General features: G+C 38.2%; 2 protein-coding genes and 2 pseudogenes across 2 annotated transcripts; 2 read left to right on the top strand and 2 right to left on the bottom strand.

Annotated features, from left to right (window-relative positions):
* Positions 1–3,210: 3,210 nt before the first annotated feature.
* Positions 3,211–3,711, bottom strand: LOC141829746 (uncharacterized; annotated as a pseudogene).
* Positions 3,712–3,992: 281 nt separating this feature from the next.
* Positions 3,993–8,969, bottom strand: LOC141829745 (uncharacterized). The gene is made up of 8 exons (XM_074717263.1): positions 8,960–8,969; positions 7,386–7,703; positions 6,654–6,769; positions 6,337–6,450; positions 6,207–6,263; positions 5,515–5,619; positions 5,178–5,435; positions 3,993–4,217 (listed from the first exon to the last, which is right to left on the bottom strand). Exons 1-8 carry the CDS (start codon positions 8,967–8,969, stop codon positions 3,993–3,995), a joined length of 1,203 nt encoding a protein of 400 aa, XP_074573364.1.
* Positions 8,970–9,057: 88 nt separating this feature from the next.
* On the top strand, positions 9,058–10,638 carry LOC141829642 (cytochrome P450 703A2-like). Its single transcript, XM_074717166.1, has one exon. The coding sequence runs from the start codon at positions 9,073–9,075 to the stop codon at positions 10,636–10,638; it is 1,566 nt and encodes a 521-aa protein (XP_074573267.1). The 5' UTR covers positions 9,058–9,072.
* A 2,109-nt stretch (positions 10,639–12,747) lies between these two features.
* LOC141829743 (auxin-induced protein 22D-like) lies at positions 12,748–13,635 on the top strand (annotated as a pseudogene).
* Positions 13,636–19,261: the final 5,626 nt, after the last annotated feature.

Genomic DNA, 19,261 nt, shown 5'->3' with positions numbered 1-19,261 from the left:
ATCACAACTTAAAGCGAATATCACAATTTTGCATAAATAAGTTAAGTATGGAAATTCAATGCATGCATGTGTGTTACTCCCCCTGAATCTTTTACTCCCCCTTTTCCAGGTAACTTATGCTTTCTCTCTTTTCAGAAAAAGATTTTAACTTGAAAAAAACTTAACTTTTAAAAATTATAAAAAATTTTTAACTTGAAAAATTCTTTGATTAACTTGAATCTCAATTCTCTCCCCCTATGACATAATCAAAAACTATTGGATTCTATTGAGTTGAGTCCAAGCTAAAAAAAATATTCCTTTGGGGCGCGTGTCCAACTTAGGTTTTAGCTATCTACTAGAAAGTAGTAGCTTGACCCAGTTAGCCAAGTATAAGTGTTTAATCCTAGTTTAAAAGATTGTCTTTTTATTTTAGGACACTTAACTTGATCAATTGAAATTAGAGTCTAAGCTTTTGGTTTGATGCACTGACTTAAAGCATCTATTTAGCTTAGACTAGAGGCCTATACATCTTACACCGTTCTAAATTTTTGCAATCACAACCAAGATATCTAGTGTGCTTTGTGAGATGTCCACCTAGATCTATAGGTACATGCTTTCTAGGGGGTTTGCATCTAGTCTAAGACAAAAATCTCCATTTGCTTATTTTTGAAAATAAATTTAAAAATTATTTAAAATATACTTAATAATTTTTGAAAGCCTGTTGAATTATAATAATAATAGATTTGAAAGACATGACTTTTCGAAAATAAATTTCTTTTTCCTACTCTACTAAACATAAGCCTAGTTTTCTTCTAAGTATGCTAAATTCGGATTCAGGTAAGGGTTTAGTGAAGATGTCAGCTAAATTTGACTTTGACTCGATGTAGTCGAGTACAATTTCCCCCTTTGCAAAGTGGTCGCGTATAAAGTGATGTTTAACTTCTATATGTTTGATTAGACTTTGACTGGTGGTTGATTAGACGCACACACAGAGTTTACAGAAAAATCAATCAAGTCCATCAGTCGATTGGAGCAGTCGACTGGCGATGGTGCAGTCGACTGATAGATGACTGTTGGAGCGACAGCTGGCTGATTAAATGCAGATCAAAGAGTTGTTGAAGCCCATCAGTCGACTGGCACTTGGAGCAGTCGACTGATGTACGAAAATACACAAAAATAGAAGACGACGCCAAAGAAAAACACAGTTCATTTTTACACCTTTCTGGTAAAATTCTGACTCTGTAATATCTCTCTCCTCTTCCTCAAAACTTCACTTAGATCTTGTGAAAGGAAGAGACTGATTGTGTGAGGGTTTCTCCGCCTTCAAAGCGTGCTTTAAAAAGGAGATTTTTCATAGTGAAAATGTCATCTGTGTGTGTGGATCCTTGGACTAGTCACCTCGTTGAGGTGGATACCAAGTAAACAAACTGGGTTAGCATTGGTTTCTTCTATATCACTTTTGTTTTTGTGCTTCCGCTGACAATCTTGCAGGCAAGAGCGAAAAATGTTATTCACCCCCTCTAGCGAACGTATTGGTCCAAACACAAACAAGGTTCGGAAAGGAGACCACTAGTGGGCGGGCGCCTCCTGTACATAGACCTTGGATGTATTAATCCTGAGGGGTTAGGAACCAAGTAAATTCGTGTGTCCCTGCATAATTTTATAATATCCGCTACTAAGTATCTTTGATAGAATGAAAAATGAATGAACGAAGAACGCGTTATTCACCCTCCTCTAGTGCGTCCTATAGATCCTACGGTTGCGAGATCGGTGCTCGATGTTCCAGGTCTGTCATAAGATAAAGTCACAAGCTTGAGGCTCGGTGTTCTAAGCCTGTTGTAAGACAAAGTCATAAGTTTGGGGCTCGGTGTTCCAAGCTTGTCATAAGACAAAGTCGTGAGCTCGGGACTAAGTATTCTAGGCCTGTCATAAGATAAAGTTGTGAGCTCGGGGCTCGGTGTTCCGAACCTATAGTAAGGCAAAGTCGCAAGCTTATAGCTCGGTGCTTTGAGCCTGTCGTAAGGTAAAGTCTCGAGATTGAGGTTTGGTGCTTCTGGCCTATCGTATGGCAAAGTCATGAGCTCAAGACTCGGTGCTCTAGGCTTATCATATGATAAAATCAAGAGCTCGAGGCTCGGTGCTCTAGGCCTGTCATAAAGTCAAGTCGTGAGCTCGAGACTCAGTGTTTCTAGCTTGTCATATGGCAAAGTTACGAGCTCGAGTCTCGATGTTCTAGATCTATTGTAAGGCAAAGTCGTGAGCTCGGGGCTTTGGTGTTTTAGGCCTATCATAAGGCAAAGTTGTGAGCTTGAGGCTCAGTGTTCAAAGCCTGTTGTGAGGCAAAGTCACGAGCTCGGGGCTCGGTGTTCCAAGCCTATTGTAAGACAAAATTCAGAGCTCAGGACTCAGTTTCAGACCTGTCGTAAGATAAAGTCGCAAGCTTGGGGCTTGGTGTTTCAGTCTGTCATAAGGCAAAGTCGCGAGCTTGGGCTAAGTGTTTCAGGCCTATCGTAAGGCAAAGTCAGGAAGCTTGGTGTTCTAGGTGTATCGTAAGAAAGTCACGAGTTCGAGACTCTGTGTTCTTGTCATAAAGCAAAGTCATAAGCTCGGGCTTGGTATTCCAGGCCTGTAATATCTTGGATCATCATGGAAAATATTTGATAATATTATATTTCTAACATTGATGAAATGATTTAAATTTATCGGAGCCCTTCATTGGCAAGGTCGGTTCATTATCAACTTCAGGCTTTAGATTCGCTAGTAATGGGAGAAACCACTGGTTTTTGTGTTATGTCCACGACTATTTCCAAGTCTAGGGAGATCGGACCTTGAGAAAAGTAATTGCTGATAAATATCACTGGTCTAAGACCAAAAGAGTTTTTGGAAGTACTTGAGAGTTTCTAGAGATACTTCAAGTGAACAAATATTAAATGAAGCAATACTATAAACATTAGTAATTTGATAAATGAATTATAAGATAAAGAGTGTTAAGGAAAATATCCTGATGATTCGGAGAGAAGCTTATACTCAGTGTGGAGGCTCTACTTCAATAATAGTTGGAATGACTCCTTGTCTGATGACATTTGCTAGAGAGTATATGTCTTAAGCCAACACTGTAGCAGTTGCAGTGATAGCCAAATCATTTTTTTCTTCCAAAAAATTACACTTCATTTATATCTTGTAGGGAGTATTCTCCAACTTATTCGTTATATGTGTGACGTCATTTTGGAGCTATAGAAACCAATCAAAAAGCTCCTGCTTCTTGTTGCAGGAGTGCACTATCTGGAACTGTTCGACACTGAGCTTGCGCATGATCCACACAACCTGGAAGTATATATACTAGGAAGGTGGGAGGTCGACCTTGATGGCGTTGACCTCCAGCCAAATTAGGAACTGGTGGACCTTGACTCCCTTGAGGTCCTTGATGCCGCCATACCTAACGATGCCAGAGACCTTGGTCTCATAGTAGATTAGGTACTCGAAGTCGACATAGCAAGGGCTGTTGAGATCGACAGAAAAGCTTCCATTGGAACTCAAGGAGAAGGACTTGACCATGTCAGGGAGGAGACCCGGAGGGAGACTGTACCGAGGGAGGAGATCAAAGATAGTGGTGCCGTTAGAAGCCGAGGAGTGGTCTTTAATGGTAGTGAGGGAAAGAAGAAGAAGATAGGAGAGGAGGAGGAGAAAGAAGAAGAAGTGAGAAGAAGACGAGGAAGAACAGAAGATCGCCATGGCATCCTAGAGGATGAGTCAGGTCGAGATTTGGGGAGGAAGATTCAAGAGTCGCTGCGTAGTTAAATTTGTTTCGAGTGTTTCTTCCCATCGAAGACTGCGGCCGAGGGGTCCGGAGAGGGGAGATGAGAAATTGAAAATCGATCGGAGGGCGATAGGGATTTGGACGACGACTAGAGAGGGGAGATGGAAGAGAAAGAGAGAAGAGGAGATCAAAGATATAAGGTTTCATTTGCAAGGGAAAAAAGAAACTTAGGATTTTAATCCAAAGAGGGGATAGATCACATGCTATTAGAGAAGATATTCTCGCCGTAGCTTTTCTCTCCGATGGAGTCATGATTGTCATTAATTCTTCCGATGTTAACCATTGCAGCGTCTTGGCTCAGATTTTCCACAGATGACGCCAATTTATTCCGGCCAATACAGCGTGGATGATCAAGGCACCAGCCAACGAACTGCTGACGTGCACAATCCTCGAAGATAGTCGCTTGGAGAGATGAAGAGACCTGAAAAATACTTTAAAAAAAGGCTTAGAATGACACTAGGGGTGAGTCCTAGCAAGCCACTCCGACTCTTAAATTAGGATTTTACATGAGGAATGAGTTTAAAGACTTGAAAAATTAGGGGTAATATATGCATACGTGTACCCATAAATATGTGCAACCTTTTATAGAATTGATCTTCGAAATATTGACATCCGTTTAGGAAATATTCTGAAATACGAGATTCTGTTCCGATATATGCATTCCAATTATTCATATTTTTTAAAATATTTTTCTTATTCTTCAAGTGAAACGGTCTTAGAGTTTTCTAATCTTAATGATGAATTGACTTTGTAACTTTATCCCACATGACACATGGAGGTAACAAATTCCCACCACATCATTGCAAATTATTGATTATCACATCTCTTGTAGGAGAAGTATTAAGAAAATAATGTTGCAATGGATGTGAATATGTAATCACTTACAAAGACAAAGATGGTGATTTGATGTTGATTGGAAATGTTCCTTTAAAGTAAATGTCATGCACTAATTTATATGTGTTCACTACAACAAAAATGACTTTTCGCAGCGCGCAAATATGTTATCCGCAGCGCACATCGCACGCTGCACAGTTGCAAGCTGTTAAAAGTCGTTAGGCATCCGCAGCGCACAATGCACGCCGCGGATGATCGCATCCGCAGCGCGCATTGTGAGCTTCCGCAGCGCGCAATGCGCGCTGCGAATGTGATCATCCGTGGCATGCATTGCGCGCTGCGGATGTGAGCTTCCACAACGCGCAATGTACACTGCAGATGTGATCAATCGCAGCGCACAATGTGCGCTGTGGATAAAATAAAATAATTAAACCATTCAAATCACAATTATAAACTCAAAACTCAAATAATTAATAACATAAATACCACACACAAATACCATATAAAATTACACATTTATAATCCAACAATTATATATAACATTCACATCTGTTTTGATAAGCTTACAAGACTGTGTTATCTTGAACATAAAGAAAAACAGAAAATAAGTGAGGTTGTGTGTATATATGTGTTGATACTTAGCACATATATACTTGTTGACTGGAAGAGCTTTCTTGATGATGAATCTATCCTTGTTGATGAATCTATGCGAAAATACAGAGTCTCTGCGAAGGAACATCTTGCTGATGAATCTATCCTTGTTGACTGGAAGAGCTTTCTTCTTCCCCTTGCCCGTCTTGGGTATCTGTGATCAGGGTAAAAACCATAAGGAGTCATGCATGAAAAGAGATGATGAATTGTATGCATTTGTAAAGTTGCAATACCTCGGTCCACATCTCCCTAACATTTTCGAGGACCATGTTGCAGTGGCGATCAAATGCTCTAACTTGATCAAGTAGTTTCTTGTTGTTCCTGCAATTAATAAGCACCTGTTGCAGAAAAGCATGGATAATCTTCTAACACTAAAAGTTTGTAACAGCAGAAGTAGAAAGCAAAGACAAATCACATAATTCATAAAAACACAACAGATGCCACAAAGCACACTTAGGCACTATATATGTTTCTATAAGTGATGGAAGATGATTTGCAGATAAGTATGAGGCAAAAGAACTCTTAAAACAATGCCAATTGTCAGCATCCATAGTCTTTTATTCAAAACATAAGCAAATGAAACATCAGGTTTAATTTTCGCTCTTAAATTCAAACATATAAATTAAGATCCGAATTTGCAGGAAGTATTTTATTTTCCAATAGGAATTTGCTCCAAACAAGTTACATGAAAATTGCTTAGATTCCAACAACACCTATGTATGATATGGAAAAGCATGCGCTAGAGAAAATAAGGAATGCAAAAGTTCAAGTGTCACGTCTTGCAAAGATGGATAGTCAAGAAACATTATTTAGAGAACAATTGTTCAAAGGACTACTATAAAAGACTTAATAAATAACATGATATAGACTGACCAAAGATCAATATGTAAGATACTACTACAATTGTTTCCAAAAATATCATTACCTGTGACAACACCTTTGACTTAGTTGTTACTTCTAGTTGTGCCCTCATCAGCTCTTCCTAAAGCAACGTGGAAGGCAACAGTGAGGTAATGTTAGCATCTAACAGATAATGTGCAGTATTCTAGAATTACGTTTTCCAATTTCAAATTAAGTTCTTGCGCTTTCTTTTCAGCTTCACAAGCTAGAGCACCCAAAGCATCTCTTCTTTTGTTCTGCAGCTCGATTTCATTTGTGAGTTTCTCCACCTGCAAAAACAGAACATTTTACTGCAAGGAACCTAGATTTGAAATTTTTAACTGAATCATTAACCAAAGAGTCAGAGATGATTCAGAGAACTGTCTCAACTAAAAGTGGAGCAAGATTCTCATAGTTCACAAAATGAAATCTGTTCGAGGACAGACAGGAACATACAGACATGATTCAGAGGACTTACGGAAGGGGGTGATACCTGGCGACGATCTTCGAACAGGCTCTTAGCCTGTTGCAGAAGCTTCAGCTTTTCCCCTCTGTTGTTTCGACGCAGGTTGGATCGCTGCTGCAGAGCCACACCCCATCTGTACAAGGCTACATCGAATATACAGATAGGGTTACAGACAGAATCCCAAATTAAACAGGATTTCTAGCATGGAGTAACATCTTTTGTCTTTATAGAAATATGGTTGGCTGAGCACGGACCAAAAAAATTGGCACAACAAAACAAATAATATATAGTTTCAGTTGAAGTAAGAGGTTACTAATTATTGGGACTGAAAACATGTTTCTGAAACTATTACTTATGGTTTACTGTAAAGCTAAGTCGCGACTGGGGATCGAATTCATAACTGACTTTGGATGGACAGACAGAGTGTATGTAAGTCCGCATCTCTAAGGGGATGTAAGTTCCCCTTTTCAGGGTAAAGATGAACAAATTGATTGCTTAACTGAAGACTAGTGATAGAACTTGAACGTGCATCAAATGTTTGGAGGACAAACCCGAATAACGGAACATGCTTGAAGTTTGCAGTGCATGGTGCTTTTGAGATTCAAAGGCCAAAATTAAAGTAAAGAAACTAAAATATGGAATAACTGCAGTTAAGGCAAAAATCATAAGCAATGGCAGGAACATGAAACTTAAAGATGGAAAATGATAGCTGATAAACTAGAAGTAAGCTTCTTAAATCTTCCTTGCAAATCGCGATACCTGGCGACGATGAGATTAGGGCACGGCCTGTCGATGAAGACTGGGATTGACGGAGCGCGATAAGATGAGTAGGAGGGACCACGCCTCCCGCCCCACGCCTGCCTGCACCACGGCCGAATCTACTGCCTTGTCCCTGTCGCCTCCCACAAGGTCGCGCTGCCGCCTCGCACCGACGCGCCGACGAAGAGCAAGAGAGTGAACGGATGGGGCAAGGAGAAGGACGACGTAGAGAGGAACTGCCTGGAGCAGTTGAGCAGGGATCTCCGGCAGCGGCGGGGAGGGAGGGTCTGGGCGGCGGCGGGGCGGGAGGGTTTAGGGCTCAGAGAAATTTCCGAGCGAGCGCGGAGAAAAGGGCGAGCGCGAGGGCGATGGGGAAAAAGGCGTTACTTTAAAAGAAATTAAAATTAAAATTTAGGGGTTTTTAAAAAAGAAATTAAAATTAATATTATTAATGTTATAATTTATAAATTTTTAACGGCGGACATTGTACGCTGTCAATATAAATTTTTAACAGCGCACATTGTACGCTGTTAAAAATACTTTTAACGGCGCACAATATGCGCTGTCAAAAATAATTTTAACGGCGTACAATGTGCGCTGTTAAAAGTATTTTTAACAGCGTACTATTGTTGCGTGCTGCGGTTGATAAAAATATGGTATTATCCGCAGCGCATTTTATTGGGCGCGCTGTCAAAGCAACTATTAACGGCGCGCCTATGATGTGCGCTGCGGATGACGCGCTGCGGAAAGTCATTTTTGTTGTAGTGGTTTTTAAGAAATTATTTCTTTCTATTATGAATTAATATGAATCTCTTTAATTATATTTGTAAAATATTTATATCTTCTTGCAAATGACTATAGATAATGAAAAGATCTAAAATAAGAGATATGGAATTGATACAGCAAAAAGTCAATCAGTCATACAAAGAGATATAAATGAAAGTTAAACGTTTAATTCATTAAACTAATTATTTTATTCAAATTCATAGATGTTAAACAGAAAAAAAAGATTAAATGTGGATTTTCGATCCATTATCGTCAATATTATATTATAATAATTACGAATCGTAATTATTAAAGTATAGATATTTTATTTTTTTTAAGAATAAAAAATAGAATGAAATATTATTTTATTAATAAATAAATAAAATGCTATTCAGTGTACCGTTTTACTTGTTTGGCGGTGTACTTTCGCAATCTAAATGAATAAAACATGGCTGGCTTCCATAGTTTAAATGAATAAAACATGGCTGGCTTCCATAGTCTAAATGAATAAAACATGGCTTCTTCCTGTTGGCGATAGAAACAAAAAGAAAAGAAATTTTAAGAAGATTCAAAGCTACTGTTGTAATTTTTTGATTTTTTCGTTAAAACATGGCTTTTTCCTGTTGGAGATATAAGAATGCTTTGGAATTAATTTTTTTAAATTAATCTAGCTAGAAAATATATAATCTTTGGCCATCTTAAAAAAAATAAAAACATTTAACGCAATTACTACTGTTGAACTTTGACGTAACCTAAAAAATTATAAACACAATCAATACTTCGTATAATAGTAATCTAGTACAAATTACCATTTAACATTCCTTATGTCATCTCCACTTTTCGCAATCATCTCTATATAAATCTGCATCCAGTTGAGGAGATCAAAGGCAAAGAGCATTGCATGCTTGTTCCAAGCTAAGAAATGGAGATGGTTAATCTCGGAGACATTCCATTCTCAATTCCTCTTGTTCTAATTCTCATGTTAATGTCCACCCTTCTGCTAACGGCTGCTGAGAAGAGGCGCCGTGTCTCCAAGTTGAGGCTTCCACCAGGCCCAGCAAGATGGCCGATCGTCGGTAACTTGACGCAGCTGGGCCTTCTTCCCCACAAGGACATGGCTCGCTTCTGCTCCTCCTACGGCCCGCTTGTCTATCTCCGCCTCGGCACCGTCGATGCCATCACCACCGACGACCCGGCCGTCGTCCACGAGATCCTTGTCCGGCAAGACGATCTCTTCGCATCCCGCCCAAAGTTGGTGTCCGCATTCCAGTTCACCTATGGCGGTAGGGACATCGCCTTCGCTTCGATGGGCCCGCAATGGAAGCGACTGCGCCGGACCTGCGTTGAGCACCTCCTCACCGCCAGGCGCTTCAAGTGTTTCGCCAAGAATAGGGCGCTGGAGGTGCTCCACCTCATGCGCGATGTGCGAGAGAAGGCGTGCAAAGGTGAAATAATCGAAGTGAGCCAGGTGCTCGGCAACTTCACAATGAACAACGTGACGAGGATGCTCCTGGGAAGGCGGTACTTAGGGGACGGCCCAGATGAGGCGGCTGAGCTGTTAGACCTCACACACCAATTGTTCTGGCTTCTGGGGTTGATCTATCCTGGCGACTACCTGCCGTTATGGAGGTGGCTCGTCGACCCCTTCGTCGGAATTGAGAAGAAGATTAGGGAGGTTTCTCAAAGGATGGATGGGTTCCTGCAAAGGGTTATCGACGAACACCAGCAAGCCATTGAGGCAAAGAATCTAACAGATGGTGAGCATGGCGCGGACAGGGACTTCGTTGATGTCTTGCTTTCCTTGCCAGGGGTGGAAGAGAAGGAGCGGATGGATGTTAGGGAGATGAAAGCCATAATTCTGGATATATTCGCAGGGGGGACTGATACTGCTGCGGTTGCAAGCGAGTGGGCGATGGCGGAGGTGATGAAGAACCCAAAGGTGCTAGAGCGGGCACAGGAGGAGCTGGACAGAGTGGTCGGACGGGATCGTATGGTGCGAGAGTCCGACTTGGGAGATCTGAACTATCTCCGGTGCATCGTCCGGGAGACCTTCCGGATGCACCCTCCAGGGCCGCTTCTGGTTCCCCGCGAGTCCACGCAGGCCACCGAACTCATGGGGTACGACATCCCGGCGAAGACGCGGGTGTTCATCAACGCGCACGCGTTGGGGAGGAACAAGCGCGTGTGGGGGGACGACGCAGACGAGTTTCGGCCGGAAAGGCACCTCCCAACAAACGGCGAGCGGGTCGAGATTCTCAGCAGGGGTGAGCTCGAGATCTTACCCTTCGGCGCAGGGAAGAGGAAGTGTCCCGGCGCGACGATGGGAACGACGATGGTTCTGTTGGCCCTCGCGAATCTCTTCCATGGCTTTGACTGGGAGGCACCGGAGGAGATCGATATGGAAGAGGCGTTCGGCTTTGCCCTGCACAAAGCGAAGCCGCTGCGGGCCATGGCACGGCCGCGTTTGGCGCCTTCCTTGTTCCAGTGATCGGACGATTTGGATGGTACGTACGTACGTACGCTGTGTAATATGAAATAAATAATGTAAAAAAATAATAAACGAATTACTTTTATGATAAATAAATCATATAATGGCCTAAAGTACGAATTACTTCCACTGAAATGTAACATCAATTAGCACTACTGCTCGTCACGACTATCCTCACAAATTTCATGTGACAAGCAAGTAGCGCCACCTCACAAATTTCAAGTAGTGCATTTATTTACCCTTCAAAATTACGCATTAATCCCATTCAGCCACTGTGAAATTAATTCTTTTACGTCCTTCTAATCTGATAAGGTTTAAATTTTCCTGTTTAAATTTTCCTACAATCAAATCAAATGCACAATTCCTTTATCGGCCCATCTTCGGTCAAAAATTTTATTAATTTTTGCTTTTGTTTTTAACATATATGTCCGAAAAATTCTGTTTATTTGATAATTACATTTTTTATTAAATTTCTGCTTAATTATGCTGAAATAGGCGGCGAGGCACAGCCTAGCCTAGGAAAGTGTGAATAATTAATTTATAAATTATGTGAAACCTGGGAAAGAATTGAATCATTATGGACCGAGAGATTTGGAAAAAATATAAATGATGGAACATGTGACTGACTGTCAGAAAAAGAAAAGTGAATAAAAATAAAGACATCGTGGTGAATTAAAATAATTACGAGGGAGATTATTATTAAATAAAGAATACAAATAAGACAATTAATTATAATAAATATTTTAATTCAGATAAGTATTAATAATATTAATAATTTATAATTCTTATCAAATATATATTTTATCTTTATTTAATATGAGTCAATATTATATTATATCAATTATAAATCTTAATTATTATAATATAAATATTTTATTATTAATCAATTATAATCACAAAGGCGCGAAATTGTAAGTTGCTACAATTATATTTAAATTATATTTTTACATTTATTATAATTACTGTAACGATTTTGAAAAATAAAAATATTTTTAAGAATAAAAATAGAACCAGACGAGATGTATTAGTGTGAAGATAAATAAAAAACCCTTTTAACCATTTCAATAAAAAAAGACCCACTTTATTTTTTTCAAAATAAAATAAAAACTCCCTAACATATAATTTAGTGCTTCATTTCTCAATTTCTTGAACTTAAATATAATTTAGTGCATTGGGCTCTGTATGCGCTTCCCGATTTATCTTGTAGTCGGTGGGAAACTTCCGTGGGATCGAGCCGGTCACCCCAGGGATTGAGTCCACGAGATTGATTGAAATTTATTATTTTTTAAAATATAATTGAGTGCATTCACACATATACCTTATCAATTACAGAATCAACGATTTGACGTTTTAAAATTGTCCATTCGATAATTCAACTATCAGTCTGATGGTTAAAAAGAATTCCGACCCTTAACGTTAACCTTAAAAGAGGGTAGGATTCATAGTTTGACATCATCGGTTATAGAATAGTTTATTGATAAATATAGAAATTTTAAAAAAAATAAAAAGATAAAAATTTATTTAAGTTGTCTACCTATCCAATTAAGATATAAGAGAATTAAAGTTATAAAGTTCATTAATTAGTTTGATATTAAAATTTTTTAATTCATCCTTTAAAAATTATAATTTTTGCTCAATCAGTGATGTTAAATTTTCAAAAAGTTAGAAGACAAAATAGATCGAGAAAATATTATACTAAACTTTGGAGTATCTTTATTTTTTAATATCAATAATTTTTTATTCAATAATATTAATATTGTTATATTTTAGTGTGATAATATATATATAATAAGTTATATCTTTTAATTAATTTTGTGTATCTTGATAATTTTTACTCTATCTATAATTTTATTATTTGATATATCATAAAATCAATGACATTTTACCGAATCACATATTTAGTTTTATGTATTATCCAAAATGTGTACTTCAGTTTTGAATTGACCAAATAGTATCTCTTTTCCATAATACCCCCTCTTCCTTTTTACTATTCATCTGAAAAAAAAAATCTAAAGCATTTTAATTTTTTTGCTAAAAAAAACTAATCTCTCAACCTTCCTCCATCTCTGTCTCGACGAGTTTCCTCCATCGTTCCTTCGCCTCCGTCCAATGACACAAAAAGACACAACAAGTCGGTGATAGTTTGAGATCAAAGCTAGAACTTTGGATCAATTCATGGTTGGCTCTGGGAATCAATGGTGTTTCTAATCGAGATTTAGAAGAAAGTGAATGACATAGAAGTCATACGTGGAAAGCCACGTCAAGGACATTGAGTTGTGGTTTGGCTTGCTAGGCTCCGATGCATCAGAGAAGTCGATCACGAGGGGCGGAAAATGAGCACTTCCAGAGGATGAGACCGACTCCATCGATTCTTCACCAGAGGATGACTCCGATCATAAGACTGTTGGTGTGTCTCTAGTGGTGAAGTAAATTTTTGATTTTCGATTAAAGATGTGAAAAGGCGTTGTTTGATGAAACGCCAAGGTGCAACTGCTGCCTGGTTGTTTGTCATGGTTAGCATGGATTGGGCTCCTTACTTGAGGAAGATTGACCTCAAGGTTTACAAAGGGTATAAGGAGCTCAGGGAGGCCTTAAATAACATTTCAAATAATTTTTCCTAGACAAGCAAGAATGACCTAATTTATGCTACTATCACAAACTGATATGTGTTTGTAATTCTCAATAATTATTGTTGTGAGGCAATTATTGATTCTCGCACAGATAGTCTCTTGTAAGAGAAGTATCACGAAAAAAACAAATTGCAATAGATGTGAATATATTATCACTTACAAAGACAAAGATGGTGACTTAATATTAGTTGGAGATGTATTTTTAAAGTGAGTATTATGCACTAACTTATGTGTGTTTGAGGAACTATTCCTTTTCCTGTGAATTAATAGGAATATATTTAATTGCTATTTGCAAATATTTATATCTTCTTGCAAATGACTAAAGATAATGAAAGGATCTAAAACAAGAGATCTGGAATCAAGGTAGCAAGAAGTCAATGAGTCGTACAAAGAGATATAAATGGAACTTGAGTGCTTACTTCATGAAACTAACTATTTTGTCTAAGTTTACATACATTGAATAGAGAAAGGAAAGATTAGAAGTGGATTTTAGATCACTCTATTATCCCTATTCATACAAGAAATTAAAAATATGAAAAGAAAAATTGCAAGATAAGATGTTAACTCTTATTCAAGCATGCATTTAACTGAGAATATCATGCATGTTGTATATAAGATGTGTTATTGTTGTGTGAAAGAAGAGGAAACTATCAACTTAAGATCTATTATTGTTTGTCTGTTGTAAATTGATATTTGATATATTATAAAATGATCTTATTCTTTTATTTGAGAAATATTTTATTTTAATCTATGTTGATATTGAATTTTTATTGTAAATTGATATTTGAGAAACTATTAGATGAGTAATTTTGTAAAATAGTCATAATTTTGATATATTAATGAACTCAATTGTGGTGTCAGTCAATGAGTATGATCATCATGGCTCTAATAATGAGCTTTTGATATCATTTCTCATGCATAATGTTAGGACACGTGCGAGCTAGAGGAGGGAGGGGGGTGAATAGCTCCGATCGCTTCGCGTTTTTAACTTATGCTTGTCGTTTGAATGCGCAGCGGAAACTTTGATTCAAGCGCGACTCCACATGCACAACTCTTGGATTTTAATTGGTATATGCCTCCTTGAGGCAACTAATCCAAGGGTCGACTCTGAGCTATCTACCTCCACTATGAACTTCTCCTTTTCGGATACTTTCCGGAGGCAGAGAAGCCTCTCACAAGTTTGTTCTTACAAGAACACAACAATACAATAAGAAATAGGAATACAAATACAAATTAAAGCTAAAACACCTTTACAAATGAGATCTTACTTTGTTGATTTCTTGTTGCTTAAATTAGAATAGCCTCTTGTTGGTATGGAAATGTAGCAACACTTCGTCCTCAAACCTGTTGGGATCTCCATGCGCCTAAAACAATTTTAGACGCATAAACGCAGCGGAAAAAGAATCCCTCCAGAAGATCCATGTGAAAACCATATTCGTTTTGTCGATTCTATCTTAATCGAGATTACCTTCGATGCGAGTCCTTCGCAATCCCGACAGCAACTCTTGCCTTCAAAGGTTGCCGGATCTCAGCACAATCAGTGTGTTCGTGCCTCCACGGTATCCACACGAACACTGAGTTGGAGAAGAACCAAACTGTGATGTTAGCCACAGATCAGGTTCAACCAAGAAGGTAGAAGAGAAGAGGAAGTGGAAGAAGAAGAAGATCTAGCTCTCATCAAAAGCCTCTCACGCTCCTTTTATATCCAACCATTGAATATGAAGAGTTTTGGCTCTTCGTATTCCGTGGAATTAATATCTCATTAATCCCATGCATGATGATCATGCAACCCTCTTAATGGATTCGAATTGACTTGAGTCCAACTTGAATCTCACTAAATCTGAATTGACTTGAGTCCAACTCGAGTCTAATTCAATGAGTCTATCTTCAGTTCCACTCAATGAGTCTATCTTGAGTTCCACTCAATGAGTCTAATTTACATTAGATTCAACCCAATGGCCTAATGATCCATCACATGAACCATTTCCAAATTACATGTCCTAAGTGTGTGACCCAATAGGTTCTCGTAACGTTGACAATGTCTTTAAAATCATTTTAGAGACATAAGCAATGAGCGACATCTAGCAATATATCATTGTTACCCAAGTGACGAGAATGTCGAGATCTGACACAACCTTCCATGACTACTATCTTGTATGACTCAGTCCTTCTATCTTTGATATCTAGATTGATCAATGAGACATAGACCATGTCATCCTTTTATCAATCATGAATTTCTTGATCTCCAAGTAGACTACTCTATCAAATAAGCTCAATATCTCATATTGACTTATTCAAGTATGATCATGCATTTTTTGTTGGTGCAATCTTTGCCCCAAGTGCATTGAGTTTCAATGTTTGACTAAACCATGTTTAAAGTTAGGCAATACTTGTGATCTAACATGCGTGATGCAAGATTGCAGGAAAGTCCAAGCGTAGTCTTGGCAAAAGAAAGTCTAAGCGTGGTCTTGGCAAGGAAAAGTCCAAGTGGGTAGTCTTGGCAAAGACTTGACATGACGAAGCTGATGGAAGCATCTCAAGCTAGTGCAAGGATGATGGAGCATCCAGGGAAGGCATGAGGCTATAGGAGGTGTTTAAAGGCCGAGGTATAGGTCAAGAGAAGCTGAAATGTGATTTTTCAGCTTCATCAGTTGACTGGCCCTGCCAGCAGTCGACTGCTCATAAATCAGACGCATATAGAAAGATCAGTCGAGCCAGAGGAAGACAGGAGTCGACTGGGCAGTCGACTGGTGTTATTGGAGTCGACTGATGTCAGTCGACTGGTCTTGGAATAGTCGACTGCTATTTGAACGTTGTAGAAAATTGGCAAGCATTTAATGCACTTTAATGCGAGATTTTGTTGCCGATTGAAGTCATCAGTCGACTGGCCCTGCCAGCAGTCGACTGATGCCGAAGAATTATAAAAGAAGCCTGCTCGAGTTCAACTCAAGATTTCTGCTATTCTTTCATTACTTTGTGCTTCTTTTGAGAACGTGTTTGTTCTCTATTCTTCGCTTTCTTCCTCTCTTCCTGAACACTATTTTATATCATCTTTGAGGAGATCAAAAGAGTTGTAAAGGTTTCTCCGCCTTCGAGATTTTTGAGAAGGAGAAGATTCATAGTGCATCGGGTGTGTGCGTGCATGTGGATCCTTGGATTAGTCACCTCTGCGGAGGTGGATACCAAGTAAACAAACCGGGTTAGCGTTGATCTGTTGTTTTCTCTTTTATATTTTGCTTCCGCTAACACTCTTGCAGAGAAACAACCAAGAAGAATCGAAAAACGCTATTCATCCCCTCTAGCGAACCAACCGATTCTAACATTTTTGCAGTCATACTCTATCAAGGGGCCCATAGATATCACTTCCGTCATATGGAAGGGATAGATCTCATCTACATCACTCACATCCCTCCGTATAATTTATTGCATACCCAGTGATCGCCTTTATAGTCACCTTGTTACGGGTGACATTTGATGAAGTCAAAGTGTACAACTCATTATGTAGGGAACTGTAGTGACTTCATGTCTAAGGACTATTCATACTAATAGTCACATGAGAATGTTTATGACACTCATACAACGATCCATGAAACATTCTCATGACGGGTGAATTCAGTACATAGTCTCCAATATGTACTCATATGTCAACGTGATATCACATATCTATGACTTATGAGATTAAATCATCAATTGACCTACATGCTAGTCTCAACGCATTAATATTGTCCTTGCATATTAATGCTCGACTAGGAATAGTTAAGAGCAGTGTTCTATATATGTCTACAGACTCTCACTATCAATTTTATCAATCGATATGCTGTAGATAAGAACCTACTGCTCAAGGGCACTATTATATTTATTTATATAGCATGGATAATAAATAAGTATAATAAGCAAACCTTGCCTTTATTAATGAATATGATACATATGTTCCCTAAACAATCATCTCATGATTAGCACTAAGGGCTGATACTAACAAAACCACCAAGAATTGGTACCTTCTCCTAGAAACAAAATCTTACTTATATAGTTGATGTTAGGGTTGATTTTTGCCTATCAGTCGACTAGTAGAGGCTAATATCCTCTACTAGTCGACTGATATAGTCAGCAACTAAATAACGGCTTCTGATCCTTCTGAAATGTATTTGATTTTATCAATTTTTAAATATCAGTCGACTGATTTTCCAATCAGTCGAATTGATTCATTTCTGTACACTTTTAAAATAGCATCAGTCGAGTGATTACTCTGATCAGTCGACTGATTACCCTGATCAGTCGACTAATTACCCTGATCAGTTGAATCAATTAACTTCTGTTAAGTTCTGATCTAAATCACTCGACTGATACACATAATCAGTCGAATCGATTTGAGTAAAAAGATACATCTGTGAACGAGCTTCGTTTCACACCAAAGATCGTCCCGTTCCGATATCCGAGTCAAAAGTTATGACCTTCGGAAGTTTGCTATATCGTTTCTAACTTCCTTTGCATGACATCCTATCATCCTTGACTTGTCAAGAGTCTTGTTGCCTAGCATATGGTCAACCTTGGCCTGCCAGGACTTCAAATCACCAAGTGTCCGATCAACCTTGATCCACTTGGACTTTCCTCTTACCAACTTCCTTATTGGACTTTCAATCACTAAGTGTTCAGTCAACCTTGATCCACTTGGATTTTCTATCTCGTACCAAGTGTCCAGTCAATCTTGATCCACTTGGACTTTCCTCTTACCAACTTTTTATTTGACTTCCGATCACCAAGTGTTTGGTCAACCTTGATCCACTTGGACTTTCCATCTCATGCAAGTATTTGGTCCTCCATGAACCACTTGGACTTCCCATCTCATGCCAAGTGTCTGATCCTCCATGACCCACTTGGACTTTCCATCATCAAGTATTCAGTCAACCTGACCTACTTGACACCTAACCAATATATTGATCAAACATCAAAATCCAACTCGAGTCAAACCGAGCTTGGTCAACTTGGTCAACCTTCACCCGAGGTTAATTATACTAACAATCTCCCCCTTTTTGATGTTTGACAATATGTTTAAGTTAGCCTAACTCATTAGCCCAACCTCTTTCATCATCCTTCTTTTCTTGTCAAAGTATAAATGTGGGGTTTGAAACTTAAACCTTATATTCTCCCCCTTTGGCACACATCAAAAACCTTTTTTGAAAATCCATTCATCTTATCCAATTCAATCCTTTTAAATGAAGCTTACCGACCTTCCATTTCATCAAATACTCAACCTAGAGTATACAATCCTTCATTCTTTCACTTATTCTCAAATTCTTACATTTTCATCCTTTCATATCCAATTCATGCCTTTAAGGTGGACCTCCCCCTCAAGGCATGCTCCAACCTCTGTCATTGCACCAATAATAATTTTGGACTTCCTAAAAGTTTAGAAAATTCAAAAGTTTAAGTTATGAGGTTAAAAATTTAACTTTGAATGTAAACTTCCTTCTCAAATCCCTAGCTTCCTCATTTTAGCATTTTTTTCTTATTTTCATCAAGAAAATCACTTTTGAATGCTTATCTAAGCATATCACATGGTTAGGGATAGTTAAGTTATTTGAAATGAGTTTAAATACCTTAAACAAATTTATTTTAGTAAAAAAAATACAAAGATCAGTCGACTGATTACTGATATTAGTCGACTGATAAAAAAAACTGCACTTCAATTTTCAGATCGAATTTCAAAAATACATAAGTAATTCTATAATTTTCAAAAAATCATAAAATTTCATACATACATTACTTATGTCAAATAATATTAGAGAAAATAATTTTCTAAGAAAATACATCTTATTTTCAAATAATGATACAAAGTTGAAAACCATTAAAAACTTCAATTTTTTACTCTAATTTTGTATCAATTTGATCAATGTTGATTCCTATCAACAAATAGACTTCACCAAGGTTTTCTAAAATACTTTTGAAATCATTTTCAAAATCAATTTCCAACCATGATCTATGGGCTAAATGTA

The sequence above is a fragment of the Curcuma longa genome, chromosome 5 (assembly GCF_044706935.1).
Source record: "Curcuma longa cultivar G26 ecotype Majalengka, Jawa Barat chromosome 5, ITB_CL_G26_1.1, whole genome shotgun sequence".
NCBI lineage: Eukaryota > Viridiplantae > Streptophyta > Magnoliopsida > Zingiberales > Zingiberaceae > Curcuma > Curcuma longa.
The sequence above is the reverse complement of the archived record's forward strand: the minus strand, read 5'-3'. Positions and strand labels throughout refer to the sequence as shown.

Excerpts from the sequence above, each read along its gene's own strand:
- LOC141829642 (XM_074717166.1), top strand. The coding sequence starts at position 9,073 with ATGGAGATGGTTAATCTCGGAGACATTCCATTCTCAATTCCTCTTGTT.
- LOC141829745 (XM_074717263.1), bottom strand. Across the intron at positions 5,620-6,206 it reads AGTCAAAGGTGTTGTCACAG|GTGCTTATTAATTGCAGGAA; the intron begins GTAATGATATTT and ends TTTCTGCAACAG. Across the intron at positions 4,218-5,177 it reads GTAAGCTTATCAAAACAGAT|GTCTCTTCATCTCTCCAAGC; the intron begins GTGAATGTTATA and ends AGTATTTTTCAG.